General features: G+C 46.2%; 1 protein-coding gene across 12 annotated transcripts in view; it reads right to left on the minus strand.

The window, feature by feature from the left end:
• Positions 1-13151, minus strand: part of HMBOX1 (homeobox containing 1) — a 163506-nt gene that overhangs the window by 87778 nt on the left and 62577 nt on the right. For 11 of the 12 annotated variants that reach the window (XM_053249006.1, XM_053249072.1, XM_053249039.1 and 8 more), the window contains one exon: positions 1855-1938. In XM_053249006.1, coding sequence (XP_053104981.1) covers positions 1855-1877 — 23 coding nt within the window. In that variant the 5' untranslated portion in view covers positions 1878-1938. Of the gene's footprint in view, positions 1-1854; positions 1939-5653; positions 5775-13151 lie in introns of those variants that run through there. The other variant, XM_053249020.1, reaches the window with a different exon arrangement.

Genomic DNA, 13151 nt, shown 5'->3' on the forward strand with positions numbered 1-13151 from the left:
ACTGGAAGTGGCCGACACGTGTGTGCATCAGCCACTTCCGGTACGGCCCTGACGGGCTGCAAGGAGATACGCTGCAGCCTCGCGCCAATGCTTTTGAGGAGAGCGCCAGTGGGGGAAAGCAGCGGGACAGGGATGGGTAACACCCACCCCGCCTCCTGGGAGTGCATGAACTAGTTCATGCACATCCCTAGACAGGAGTTGTAGTCAACAACTTCTGGGAATCCCTGTAACAGGGAACAAATTTTTCTTTTAAAAATAGACACCACAGGGAGCCCTACATCCCTCACATGGGAAGTGGATGTTTACAGAGATAGACATTTGGTCCCTCCAGCTCAGTATTACTGTCTACAATGACTAGCACCAGCAACCCAAATTTCCATGATGGGTCTTTCCCAGCTCTCTCGCGAGAGGCCAGGGATTGAACCTGGGACCTTCTGCACCCAAATAAGATGCCCTTCCACTGAGTTGAGGTCCTTCCCTGAATGAACCATGGCCCCACGTTATAACTCAACTTGCCCACTGAGCCACACCCTTGCTCCATCAAGCTCCGTATTGCTTGCATTAACTGCCAGCAGCTCTCCTGCATTTCAGTCGGGTCTTTTCCAGCCCTATCTAGAGAAATCAGGAGTTGAAACTGAGACCTTCATCATGCTATGCATGTGCAATACCACTGAGCTACAGCCCCTTCCCGGATCCAGAACAAAACCACAGCAGCCAGAGAGAGTCTTAGCACTTTGCCTCTGCGACAGTCACAATCCAGATCCCACCCCCACACTGGGGCTGCTGGTTTTTGAAAGAAACATCACATCTCATTTCACCCCAAAGACAGGCAGAACTAAATTTCACTTCTTGAAATTTAAAGACAGGTACGGAGGAACATAGGAAGGTGCCATATACTGAGTCAGACCCTTGGTCTATCTAGCTCAGGATTGTCTTCACAGACTGGCAGCGGCTTCTCCAAGGTTGCAGGCAGGAACCTCTCTCAGCCCTATCTTGGAGAAGCTGCCAGGGAGGGAGCTTGGAACCTTCTGCTCTTCCCAGAGCAGCCCCATCCACTGAAGGGAATATACAGGGCTCATACTTCTAGTCTCCCATTCAAATGCAACCAGGGTGGACCCTGCCTAGCTAAGGGGACGAGTCATGCTTGCTACCACAAGACCAGCTCTCCTCTCCATGTTAATATCAAACATTTCTATAGTTTGTCTAGTGATTACTAAAATTCTATAGCATGTTTTACTGTGGTCTAGGCCACCTGATGGCCTCTCACAATGCTGTGTTGTCTAGGGAAGGAATTGAACTTGGAAGCATGGCAATTTGCCACAGACTACCGTGGGCACTCCCAACTTTGGGTCCCCAGACCTTGTTGGACAAGAGTTGAAGTCCTACAACATCTGAGGAACCAAGGTTGGGAGACCCCCTGCAATAACAAATACGTCCATGGCTTAGCAAGGATTTGAACCTGGAGCATGACAGGCTCAAGTCAACCTTGGATTAGGATTCATTTACTATATGCCAAGAGCCAAAGTGATCCAACTTCAGACTCCCATCTGCGTTCAAATACTTTCTGAACCATGGACTCGCTGACACACCAACTCTCAATCTGTAAGATGGGCATCCTCACGACAGTCAGATGTTGGGGTTGTTCTCAAAAAAACCCCTCACCAGGGCCCCCAGTACAAGAACAGCCCTGATGGATCAAACCAAAAGGTCCAGCATCCTGTATCCCACAGAGGCCAACCACATGCACTGGCAGTCCATCAGCTCACAGCTTTTCTACTCGCTTTAAATTGGATTATACCGTATATGCTTAAGCTTTTCAACCTGCAGAGGAAGAATTGTTCTTATGGTACTTACACCACTGGAAAGGTTCTCAGCATACTTTACATGGGGAGAGGAAGTCAGAGAGCCTCTTGGTGGTCTTCGGCATTAGTTACCATTCTGAAACAGAGAAGACACAACGGAAGAACATAAGAGGAGTCCTGCTGGATGAGGCCCAAGGCCTAACTAGTCCAACATTTCCCACAGTGTCCCACCACATCTCTGAGAAGCCCGGAGAGATGCCTGCTCTCCTCCCGCTTGTCCCCTGCAGCTGGTATTCAGAGGCATCCAGCCTCTGAATCTGTAGGTAGCCTATAGCCATCCAGACTAGTAACCATTAATAGTCCTGTAATACAGTGGTCCCTCTACTTACGAAATTAATCCGTTCCGAATGCACATTTGTAAGTCGAAAAGTTCATAAGTCGAAAAGCGGTTTCCCATAGGAATGCATTGGGAACGGATTAATGCGTTCCGGAGCCTAGAAAAAAGTCCCAGACCCCCAGTAAGGCTTGCAAACTGCACAGGAACATTTCTTTTCAAGAATAAACAGGCAGTAAACAGGCAGGCAAGTCAAGGAAACCGCATGTAAAATTCGTAAGTCAAGGAAACCGCATGTAAAATTCGTAAGTCGAGGAAACCCCATCTAAAAATTTGTAAGTCGAAAAAACCGCATCTAAAACCGGATCTAAAACTGCCGTTTGTAACTCGAAAAATACTTATGTCGAGTAGTTTGTAAGTCGAGGGACCACTGTACATGAATTGGCCTAAGCCCCTTTTAAAAACATACAAACTGGGAGCCATTATCTTCACCACATCCCAGATTATGAGGAGAGAGAGAGAGAGAGAGAGAGAGAGAGAGAGAGGGTGTGTGTGTAATTTTATTTATTTTTTTGTAAATCTGAGAGACGGTAGTTCCAAAGACAGGAAGAGGAATGAAAGAGTGATCACCTCAATAGGCTGCATTAGATAAATATATGAAAAATAAGTTGCAATTCTTATTTCATGCCGTCCTCAGAGCCTATTGTACTGATTATTAAACCTCTCCCTATCTTTAGAGCTCCTCTCTATAAATCCAGAGTATATCCTGAAAATGATGGGATGTCTTTTTATTCATAGAAGCTATTTGTGGCTGGGGTTGAGGAGAACATTATTTAAATGCTAGTTTAAAATGTTTATAAATAGATGGACAGGCAGATCAGAAATACCTTCCCATGCATGCACATATATTGTGTATGTATCTTACTGTTTCCATTGTTATCCAGCCTGAACCTTCAAGGACACATTGGGTTTAAAACACTAACTAATGAATCAAATCTATAACTAAAATACTACTTTCTGAGCAAGGTACTCAGAGATCAGAGAAACAAACTGAACACAAGCCAACAATAAGGTTCTGTGGCACATGAAACCAATACTGTTTTAACATGCATTATCAACAGGAGCAAGATATCTAGAAGTTGGAAAACAATGCCCCTCAGTTCAGCAATGGTTGGATACCCCAGTTCAAAGGGATGGGCAAATGGGAAAGGATTCACCAAAGACTTATGATAAGAGACACGAGAACAGAAACTACGGGGCAGCCTGGAAGAACTAAACACATCAAGCCTAGAGGAAGGAAGGTTATAGAAGGCCATTCTGACGATCCCCAAATCGGGGAAGAAGGGGTCTTAGCTCAGTGGTAGAGTATTTGCTCTGCACGCAGAAGGTCATAATGGGTTTTATCCCCGGCAGCCTCTCCAGGTAGGACTAGGAAAGACCAGCTGCTGGGGAGTAACAGCAGGAGAGGGGGCCTGCCCCTTTCAACTCCTGCCTGTAGGCTTCCAGCAGCATCTGGTGGGCCACTGCGTGAAACAGGATGCTGGATTGGATGGGCTTCCTTGGGCCTGATCCAGCAGGGCTGTTCTTACGTTCTTAAGGGGTAAGCAACATTTGGCACTCCCACACACAATTTGTTGTGTCTGGAGGTGATGAGAGTTGTACTTTAACGACAGCTGGAGTGCCAAAGATTGCCCACCCCTGGCGTAGGCAATCCTGAGTTAGATGGGCCAACGGTCTGAGTCAGTAGAAGGCAGCTTCCTATGTTCCTAAGATTTAATACCTTGAGAAATTGACTGTGTGTTAAAAGAAAAGCATATAGTTTCAAGTTAAATATTTGGCAAAAGCTTCTGGTCCTCCAGGCAATGCAACCTCGAAACCACCCTCCTTGAATTTCAAGCGAACAGGAAAAATGATTAGGGATTTTCCAGTGATCAGTAAATGCTGTCTAGGCTGTCTTGATGCATCATAAGATGGATAGATTTTGCTAAAGACCCCAAAGAAATTCCAAAAGCAATGCTGAAGGATCCCGGGGTATCATGTGCTTGATTCCTCTGTTAAGATTCCAGTACACAATCCATTAGAATCCTTCAGGCTCACGTACAGAATTTCTTACATCTCCACAACAGAACTATGCATCTCACACATGTTCAACATTTCTAGGATCTTAGAAGGCCCACTCATTTTCTAACAGGCCACAAGCCACAGAAAAAGGCCTGGGGGGGGGGCATTGTGTCTCTCTATATACCGTAAAGAAGGAGAAAGATAAATGGCGACTGATCACAAACATCCTTGATATGTACATCCACAAAGGAAGCTGCCATATACCAAGTCAGACCATTGGTCTCAGTGCTGTCTACACAGACTGGCAGCAGCTTCTCTGAGATTGCAGACAGGGGTCTCTCTCAACCCTATCTTGAAGATGCCAAGGAGAGAAATTTATTTATTTATTTATTTATTTATTTAAACTTTTATACTGCCCTTCCAAAAGGCTCAGGGCGGTTTACATTAAAACACCATTAAAATCAGTTAATAAGTAAAACAAAAATTATAAAGCATAAAAACAATGATTAACAATTAAAAACATCATAAAACAACAATTAAATAATCAAAACAATTTTTTAAGAAGTTTTAAAAAGCTGAAACTTGGAACCTTCTGCATGAAAGTAGGCAGGTGCTCTTCCCAGAGCAGCCCCATCCCCTAATATCTTGCAGTGCTCACACATGTAGTCTCCCATTCAAATGCAAACCAGGGTGGGCTGTGCTTAGCAAAGGGGACAAGGCATGCTAGCGACCACAAGACCAGCTCTCCTCCTCCAGAACATTCTAATTTAATAGTCACATTTGTAAGGGCTGTTTCCCAAATTATGTGCCAGGTGACCCACCTGGCACATAATACCCTGTTTCCCCGAAAGTAGGACCTACCCCGAAAGTAAGACCTAGCAGTAATTTCTGATGTACCGCTAATTGCCCTAGTGCATTTTTGGGGGCTAAAATTAATATAAGACGCTGTCTTATTTTCGGGGAAACATGGTATGGGAAACAGGGGCATTGGTCAAGCTACTGTGACACAACACAATGTTTGTGAGTTCTCTAATGACCAGGGGGAGATGATTAGCAACAGGTTGCTGACAGACAGGACTGTTTCTGTAAGGGATATGGAAACTCGATGTGTCTGTGGACAAAAAAATAAAAGAATGTCTAGCATGGAGCCTAGGTCCCACAGAGACCTACGAGAATGAAGTCCAAATCTGTGGGTGACTTTCATACGTTAATCTGAATTAATCAGACCCATCTTTTGGCCACTGGTCTCTAGTACCATTTCATTTTAGAACACTTCATGGAAGCAGCCATTATGGATTTCCAGAGACATACGCATACCATGTAATTCCCAGTGCTAGGCCTTGTCCCCTTCAATCTCACATACTGTATACACTAGTTGATCTTCCAAGCATTAACCAGCAAGAATAGCAAGTGTCATTAATCTCTATGAGTAACGCAGAGGTTAAAGCTGACAAACCTTTGTCCCGCCTGCATTATTCATTAATGAAATTAACTTGTTAGGAGGGAGGGCGGGGAAGCACAAGGAAAATGGAGAAAGAGCGGTCAAAAGTAGAAGTTCTTTCTTCCTTGGTGCAGTCAAGTCAAAGGAGGGAGGGGGGAGGAGAGAGAGAAATTACATATTAGTATGAAAATCGTGGCAGCAACTGTGGGACGGAATGAACAATCCAATCCCCGGCTTAAAAGCCACTCTAAAGGCAGCTCAAATTTACAATGGATGAGCCTTCGTGGCAATCTGTTTTTCCGATATTAAAAATCTCATTTTCTCAGTGCCAAGGACAAGTGGATGTGTGAGGCATTGGAGTATCAACTCAGCATTTGTCTCATTTGACATTAAATCATTCTCATTTTCAGCTCAGATTTTCTAATCTCTCCTTGGGAGCCACTTCAGTTTTCCTCATTTCTCTCTGGTTGCAATTAAGATGGTTGAGTACAGCCTGCCCTGGAATCGCCACCTTCCTCCTGCCCCCCCCCACACCTGCCTCCACTCCCTTTACAGAGCCTCTGTGTTTTTAACCGCTTTCTGGAAGGCAGAAAATCAACAGGTGCTGTCTCCCTGCCTCTGTTGCCTTTTTACCTGCCAGGTAACTGTTAAGAGCTAACTTATCTACAACTGCTGGAGGAAGTTGAGGAAAGAGAGCTTGGGACTGGCTAATAAAGTGTGCCGTCGAGTCGGTGTCGACTCCTGGCGTTCGCAAAGCCCTGTGGTTGTCTTTGCTGGGATACAGGAGGGGCTGACCATTGCCATCTCCTGCACCGTGTGAGATGCTGCTGCTTTCCAGCATCTTCCTATATCGCTGCTGCCCAATAGATGTGCTTCCCATAGTCTGGGAAACGTACCAGCAGGGATTCGAACTGGCAACCTCGGCTTGCTAGTCAAGTCCTTTCCCGCTGCACCATTAGGTGGCTCTGGGACTGGCTAAGACCATTTAAAGCTCTAGAAAATAAACAGATTTTTTATTTTTTTTACATTTTATATCCCGCTCTTCCTCCAAGGAGCCCAGAGCGGTGTACTACATACTTAGGTTTCTCCTCACAACAACCCTGTGAAGTAGGTTAGGCTGAGAGAGAAGTGGCTGGCCCAGAGTCACCCAGCTAGTTTTCATGGCTGAATGGGGATTTGAACTCGGGTCTCCCCGGCCCTAGTCCAGCCCTCTACCCACTACGCCACACTGACTTCCTCATTATTTTGTTGCTGTTGTTTTGCTTCTTCTAAAGCAGAGGTTCTCAACTCTGGGTCCCCAGAGGTTGTTGGACTACAATTGCCATCATTCAATCACTGGCAACATCTCCAGGTAGGGCTGGGAAAGGCCTTTGGCCATTGTGGCTGAGGACAATGGGAGTTGTAGTCCAACTGGCAGCTGACGTATGAGAACCTCTGTTCTCAAGTTAATGTTGGGAAAGAGCCCTCCAACCTCCTGCCAGCGTCAGGCTGGAGCTGAATCCAGGCCTGGAGTCTGTGGTCTCCAGCCCCGACTTCTTGAGTCCAGTGGCAGGGCCAGGGGCTCCCAAGTGACTCCACAGCCCAAGCCCTCCCGCCCCCCGTGGCACCCCCCCCCCAAAGCTCCCTCCTCTCCTTGCAGCAGCCAAAGGTGGCATCGCTAAACAGGGTTCACCGAGCACTTTTGCAACAGACAAAACACCGAGGCAGGCCGCGGGTCCTCCCAGCTCAGCATCCTGTAACTGGCAGTTACTTTCCCACAGTCAATGGCGGGCGTGTCCTGCCATTTTTTTCACCTGGCCTGGAGTGCTCTGCACACAAAGCAGGTGGCTCAGCCCCTCCCAGCGCAAGCCAAGGGCCTCCATCCAAAACCAGCAGAGACAAGAACATCCCGGCCAAGGGAAAGTGATCCCTTAAGTGGCTGGTGATGCTTTTTATACAAGCCTACGGGAAGACAGAGATACTATTAGATTGCTAAATGCCTAAACTAAGTGCTGGAAGGTGGGCGTCCTCTTTAGTTTCCTCAGATTTCCCTGATTGCTTTTTGTGTGTTGGACTGGGAGGTAACATAAAAGCTAAGGAGGCTGCAGCCTCCGTACCTAAGAGGCTCTGTTGCCAGCAAAGCCTTTTTGTCAGGCTCCCAGAAGCCTCCCTGCTTATGTTCGTCTCCAGGCTCAGAGATTGCTCTCTGTACATGCTCGGGAGCCTCACAGCAATCGCGAGCCCTCCGTTTGTACACATGGGGACAGGTCTCTTGGTGGCAATGGGCTAGTCACCTCTAGCTTTGGCTACAACTGAGCGAATTGGAACAGGGAGCAGATGCAGTGTTCCCTGTTCCCACGCCTTCTCTATGTGGGAATGCCCTACGTAGACCCCAGAAGTTAACTGAAAGCAGGTTATCTCTCTGCCAAGGCCACTCTGCACTCAGAGTGAACCCCCCCCCCTCCTTCCACAAAGGTTAGCAGTCAGCTAATGTGCCAATTAGCTCAACAGGAAGAATACAGATAAGGCCTGCTTAGGTAAATTCCCCCACACACAGATGAAGCTGAGCAAGCTATATGAGCCTATGAGACGCACCCATCCAAAAATACGGATTAGATTTCCCCACTTTTCCATTTATGCAGACCCCCCTTCGCATGTTTATACATTCTGTTTTCATAGCAAAAACCTTGGCATTCCTCGGCAATTCCCACACTGTTACACTTCGGAAGAAAGAGCAACAACAATGGGATCCTTCCCGGCACCTCCTCAACAACAGGGGTCAGTTGGAATTCGCCTCCAAGACATGTTTTGGGGAATGAAGATCCCCAATGACATGATCCCGCATGCTCCCTCGTATCCTCTACTTGGGACTCCATCCGGTGCTCCTTGCGATCTTCGTGCCCCCTTGTGCCTTTCACTTGGGACTCCATTGCCTACTCCATCAGCTTTTGGGGCAATTCACTGTTCACAGGAGACACCAGGCTGCGTTCAGTCTTTCGTGCCATCTTCCAGATCTGCGATCTTGCCCAGCCTGATCTGCCCAGTCTTCCTCGCTAACACGGGAAGTGGGGTCCAAGGAGGAAGCCCCCTCCTGGAATCATCGCGCTACCAATGAACATCTCAAACCTCCCTGCACCCACTTTGACCGGACCGGAGGAGTCAAGTCCATTGGTGATCCCCGGAGTTCCCCGTCCAGACCAGGTGATATGAGCCTTCGCCCCTCCTTGGGCCCAAAATCAATCTCTAGCCCCCTTTCTTAGATCCAACCCCCTCCTTCTCTAGGAAGCCTCTTTCTCTTGCTCGCCTGGGAACTTACACAATTAGGACTCTATGCTAAAAACGCCTCATTGCAGTTGAACATATTTTTGATAGTAATATTGCCTTACCACGTATTTCTCTCTTTTATGTACCCCCTCCTCAAATAAATTCTGCTTTTCATTTTGAAACGATAACCTGGCCACAGTCCCGGCATTTCTGGAGTCCAAACGTTTGCACACATTAAAACTAACGTGGAGCTGCCCCTCTTAAGAGCTAATTCCCAGGGGCATAACTATAATAGGGCAAGGGGAGACAGTTGTCTGGGGGCCCACTGCCTTGGGGGGCGGGCCCAGAGGCAAGTCACGTGACTGACTCCCCCAGCCACGCACCCGCCCGGGCTTCCTTCAGTTGTATTCATCCTCCCCAACTGATGTGGGTGTTAAGACCCCTGCCAACTGGGCAAAGAGGCACCTTTTACCGTGGTGATTCTCTTTATTTAGCAGGGGGAGAGTAACTGGCCCTGTCCACCCCTAGCACAGTACTTCCAGTGACTGTTGCTGGTGTCTGCCTTACATTTCTTTTTAGATTGTGAGCCCTTTGGGGACAGGGATCCATCTTATTTATTTATTATTTCTCTATGTGAACCGCCTTGAGTCATTTTTGGAAGAGTGGTATAGAAATCGAATAAATAAATAAATAAATAAATAAGGACAGACCTGGAGCTAACAGAACAGAATGTCTTTCTCTAGTATCATTAAATAACTTGCCACTATTCAGCCTCATTTAAGATTTCTCTACTTCATGAGCTGAGCTTTAGTGCGGGGGGGCCCAATTAAAAACCTTGTCTCTGGGCCCACTCCAACCTTGCTACGCCCCTGCTAATTCCCCCACACTGGGGTGCTGACCAATCACGCCAGGGCAGTTCCATTAAGAGCTCTCACCTCCTCTCTTCTAACACAAAGGTGCAAGTTTAAATAAATAAATAAATAAATAAATAAATAGCTGCCTAACAGACAGGTGACGTTCTTCCTGGTAGGGAGATCTAGTACTCCACTTATGGATTTCTGCTAGTTAAGAAATCCATCACTGGATTTGTTCAAGCCTCGGTCCAGTCTAGGAGCCAAACTATACATTCCTTTGAGTCTTGACTGGGGCTAAAGGGCTTGTTTTTCATGAACTAACTAGCAATAAGATCGTGGGGCCCTGTGGAAGGAGACCACAGCAAAGAGGAGCCAAACAATATCTGGGGACCCCAATTTGAGAGCCCTGGCCCTAGTGCAAGCTTCTCCTCCCTCTCTTCCTCACCACCGAATCTGCAATACAAAAACTGCATCACTGGCCGCATCCAGCAACCAGGCTCAGACTCTGAAGGCTGGGAGGGTGATACCATCGCAGGAGTTTTGCCCAAACTGTGCATTCTTCACCACCTGAGGACTCTACACGCAGGAGCTGTAGCAAATACAAGGTCAGGCTAGACTCCTCATAGTTTTAATCCAGAAGCTTCATGCCACCTTAGGTGTGAAATTGCAGGCAAACCCTTGCACGGTTTGGGCCCGGGATACCTGAGGGACCGCCTGCTCCCATGGGTTGCTGCCCGCTTGACAAGGTCATCTGAGGGGGCTCTGCTCCGGGTGCCAACAATGAGGGAGGCTCAGTTCTGATGCACACAGGACAGGGCCTTCTCTGTTGCTGCCCCCAGACTCTGGAATGCTCTCCCGGTGGCTATTCACTCCTTGGTCTCCATCACAGCTTTTAGAAAGCATGTTAAATAAATTTAACAATAAATAAATAACCCCTGCTAACTGGGCAAATAGGCACCTTTTAACATGGTGATTCTCTTTATTTAGCAGGGGGAGAGTAACTGGCCCTATCCACCCCCAGCACAGTACTTCCAGTGACTGTTGCTGGTGTTTATCTTATATTTCTTTTTAAAATGTGAGCCCTTTGGGGACAGGATTCCATCTTATTTGTTTGTTGTTCCTCTGTGTAAACCATCCTGAGCCATTTTTGGAAGGGCGGTAAAGGAATTGAATAATAATAATAATTATTATTATTAATAATAATAATAATAATAATAAGCAATGAGCATGTGGAGTACACAGTTAACAATCAATGGCGAGACACTTGGACAGGTTAGCATTAGAAGAGGCATTTTCCAAGGGGACTCACTATCCCCTCTGTTGTTTGTAATCGCCATGAGCCCACTTTCACAAATACTAAACAAAACAGGCCTCGGATACCAAACATCTAAAACATCCAGTCAAATCAACCATCTGCTGTACAGGGACGATCTGAAGTTGTATGGAAAGTCCCAGTCAGAAATCGAATCACTGCTAAATACTGTCCGTATATTCAGTAGCGATATGGCAATGGAGTTTGGACTAGACAAGTGTGCTGCATTAATAATGAACAGAGGGAAAATAACAAAAACAGAAGGAATAGAACTGCCCAATGGAAGCAAGATCAAGAACCTGGAAGAGAAAGAACCTTACAAATACTTGGGCATTCTCCAGGCTGATAACATCGCACACACTGAAGTTAAAAAAGAAAAATTGGAAGTGAATACATCAGGAGAGTCAGAAAAATCCTCAAGTCCAAACTCAATGGCGGGAACACCATACAAGCCATAAACACCTGGGCTATACCTGTCATCAGATACATTGCAGGAATAATAGACTGGACCCAGGCAGAGCTAGAGACGCTAGATCGTAAGACCAGGAAAATCATGACCATCAATCCTGCACTGCACCCCCGCAGTGATGTCGATAGGCTATACCTCCCTCGCAGCTCAGGTGGAAGAGGAATGCTGCAAGTCCATCAAACAGTAGAGGAGGAGAAAGAGGCCTTGAAGAATACATAAAGGACAGTGAAGAAGATGCACTTCAAATGGTCAAGAACGTGAAACTATTCAACACCAATGAAACAAAGCAGGCCTACAAGAAAGAACAAGTCAAGAACCGAGCAGAAAAATGGAAAAATAAGCCACTGCATGGTCAATATTTGCACAATATAAGTGGAAAAATCAGACATCACCAAGACCTGGCAATGGCTTAAGAATGGCAACTTGAAGAAAGAAACAGAGGGTTTAATACTGGCTGCACAAGAATAGGCACTAAGAACAAATGCAATAAGAGCAAAAGTCGAAAAATCAACCACAAACAGCAAGTGCCGCCTTTGTAAAGAAGCAGATGAAACAGTGGACCACCTAATCAGCTGTTGTAAAAAGATCGCACAGACTGACTACAAACAAAGGCATGACAAGGTAGCAGGGATGATACACTGGAACATCTGCAAAAAATACAAGCTACCTGTAGCCAAACATTGGTGGGACCATCAAATTGAAAAAGTTGAAGAAAATGAAGATGTAAAAATATTATGGGACTTCCGACTACAAACAGACAAACATCTGCCACACAATACACCAGATATAACTGTAGTTGAGAAGAAAGAAAAACAAGTCAAAATAATCGACATAGCAATACCAGGGGGTAGCAGAATAGAAGAAAAAGAAATAGAAAAAATCACCAAATACAAAGATCTACAAATTGAAATTGAAAGGCTGTGGCAGAAAAAGACCAAAATAATCCCAGTGGTAATTGGTGCCCTGGGTGCAGTTCCAAAAGACCTTGAAGAGCACCTCAACACCAGAGGGGCCACAGAAATCACCATCAGCCAATTACAAAAAGCAGCTTTACTGGGAACAGCCTATATTTTGCGACGATATCTATAATAACCAACAGTATTGACAATAAAATTCAGCCATCCCAGGTCCTTGGGAAGGACTCGATGTCTGGATAAAACAAACCAGTCAATAACACCTGTCTGACTGTGTAAACAAGAAATACATATACTTTGGTTAAAATCAGGTATGGGGTGAATATAATCACCTTGGGGGCCAGTTCTGGCCTCTTGTCACCAACCGTCTTATACTGAGTCAGACCCTCAGTCTACCTAGCTCTGTACTGACTACACTGACCAGCAGTAGCTCCCAAAAAGTTCAGGCTCTGGGTTCTTTCCCAGCCCGACCTGGAGATGCTGCCAGGGATTGAACCTGGGACCTTCTGCATACAAAGCAGATACTCTTCCACTGAGCTCTGGCCCCATCCCCTCAGAGGCATATCTTACAGTAGACAGTACTCACATGTGGTCACCCATCCAAAAGCAAACCTAGGTGGGCCCTGCTCAACAAAGGGGACAATTAATGCTCGCTACCACAATCTTTGCTTTCTGACAAGGACTGACAATCCAATTCCTAAGAGAACCAGAAGACAGAAAT

Source organism: Hemicordylus capensis, chromosome 1 (genome assembly GCF_027244095.1).
Source record: "Hemicordylus capensis ecotype Gifberg chromosome 1, rHemCap1.1.pri, whole genome shotgun sequence".
In the NCBI taxonomy this organism is placed as follows: Eukaryota; Metazoa; Chordata; class Lepidosauria; order Squamata; family Cordylidae; genus Hemicordylus; species Hemicordylus capensis.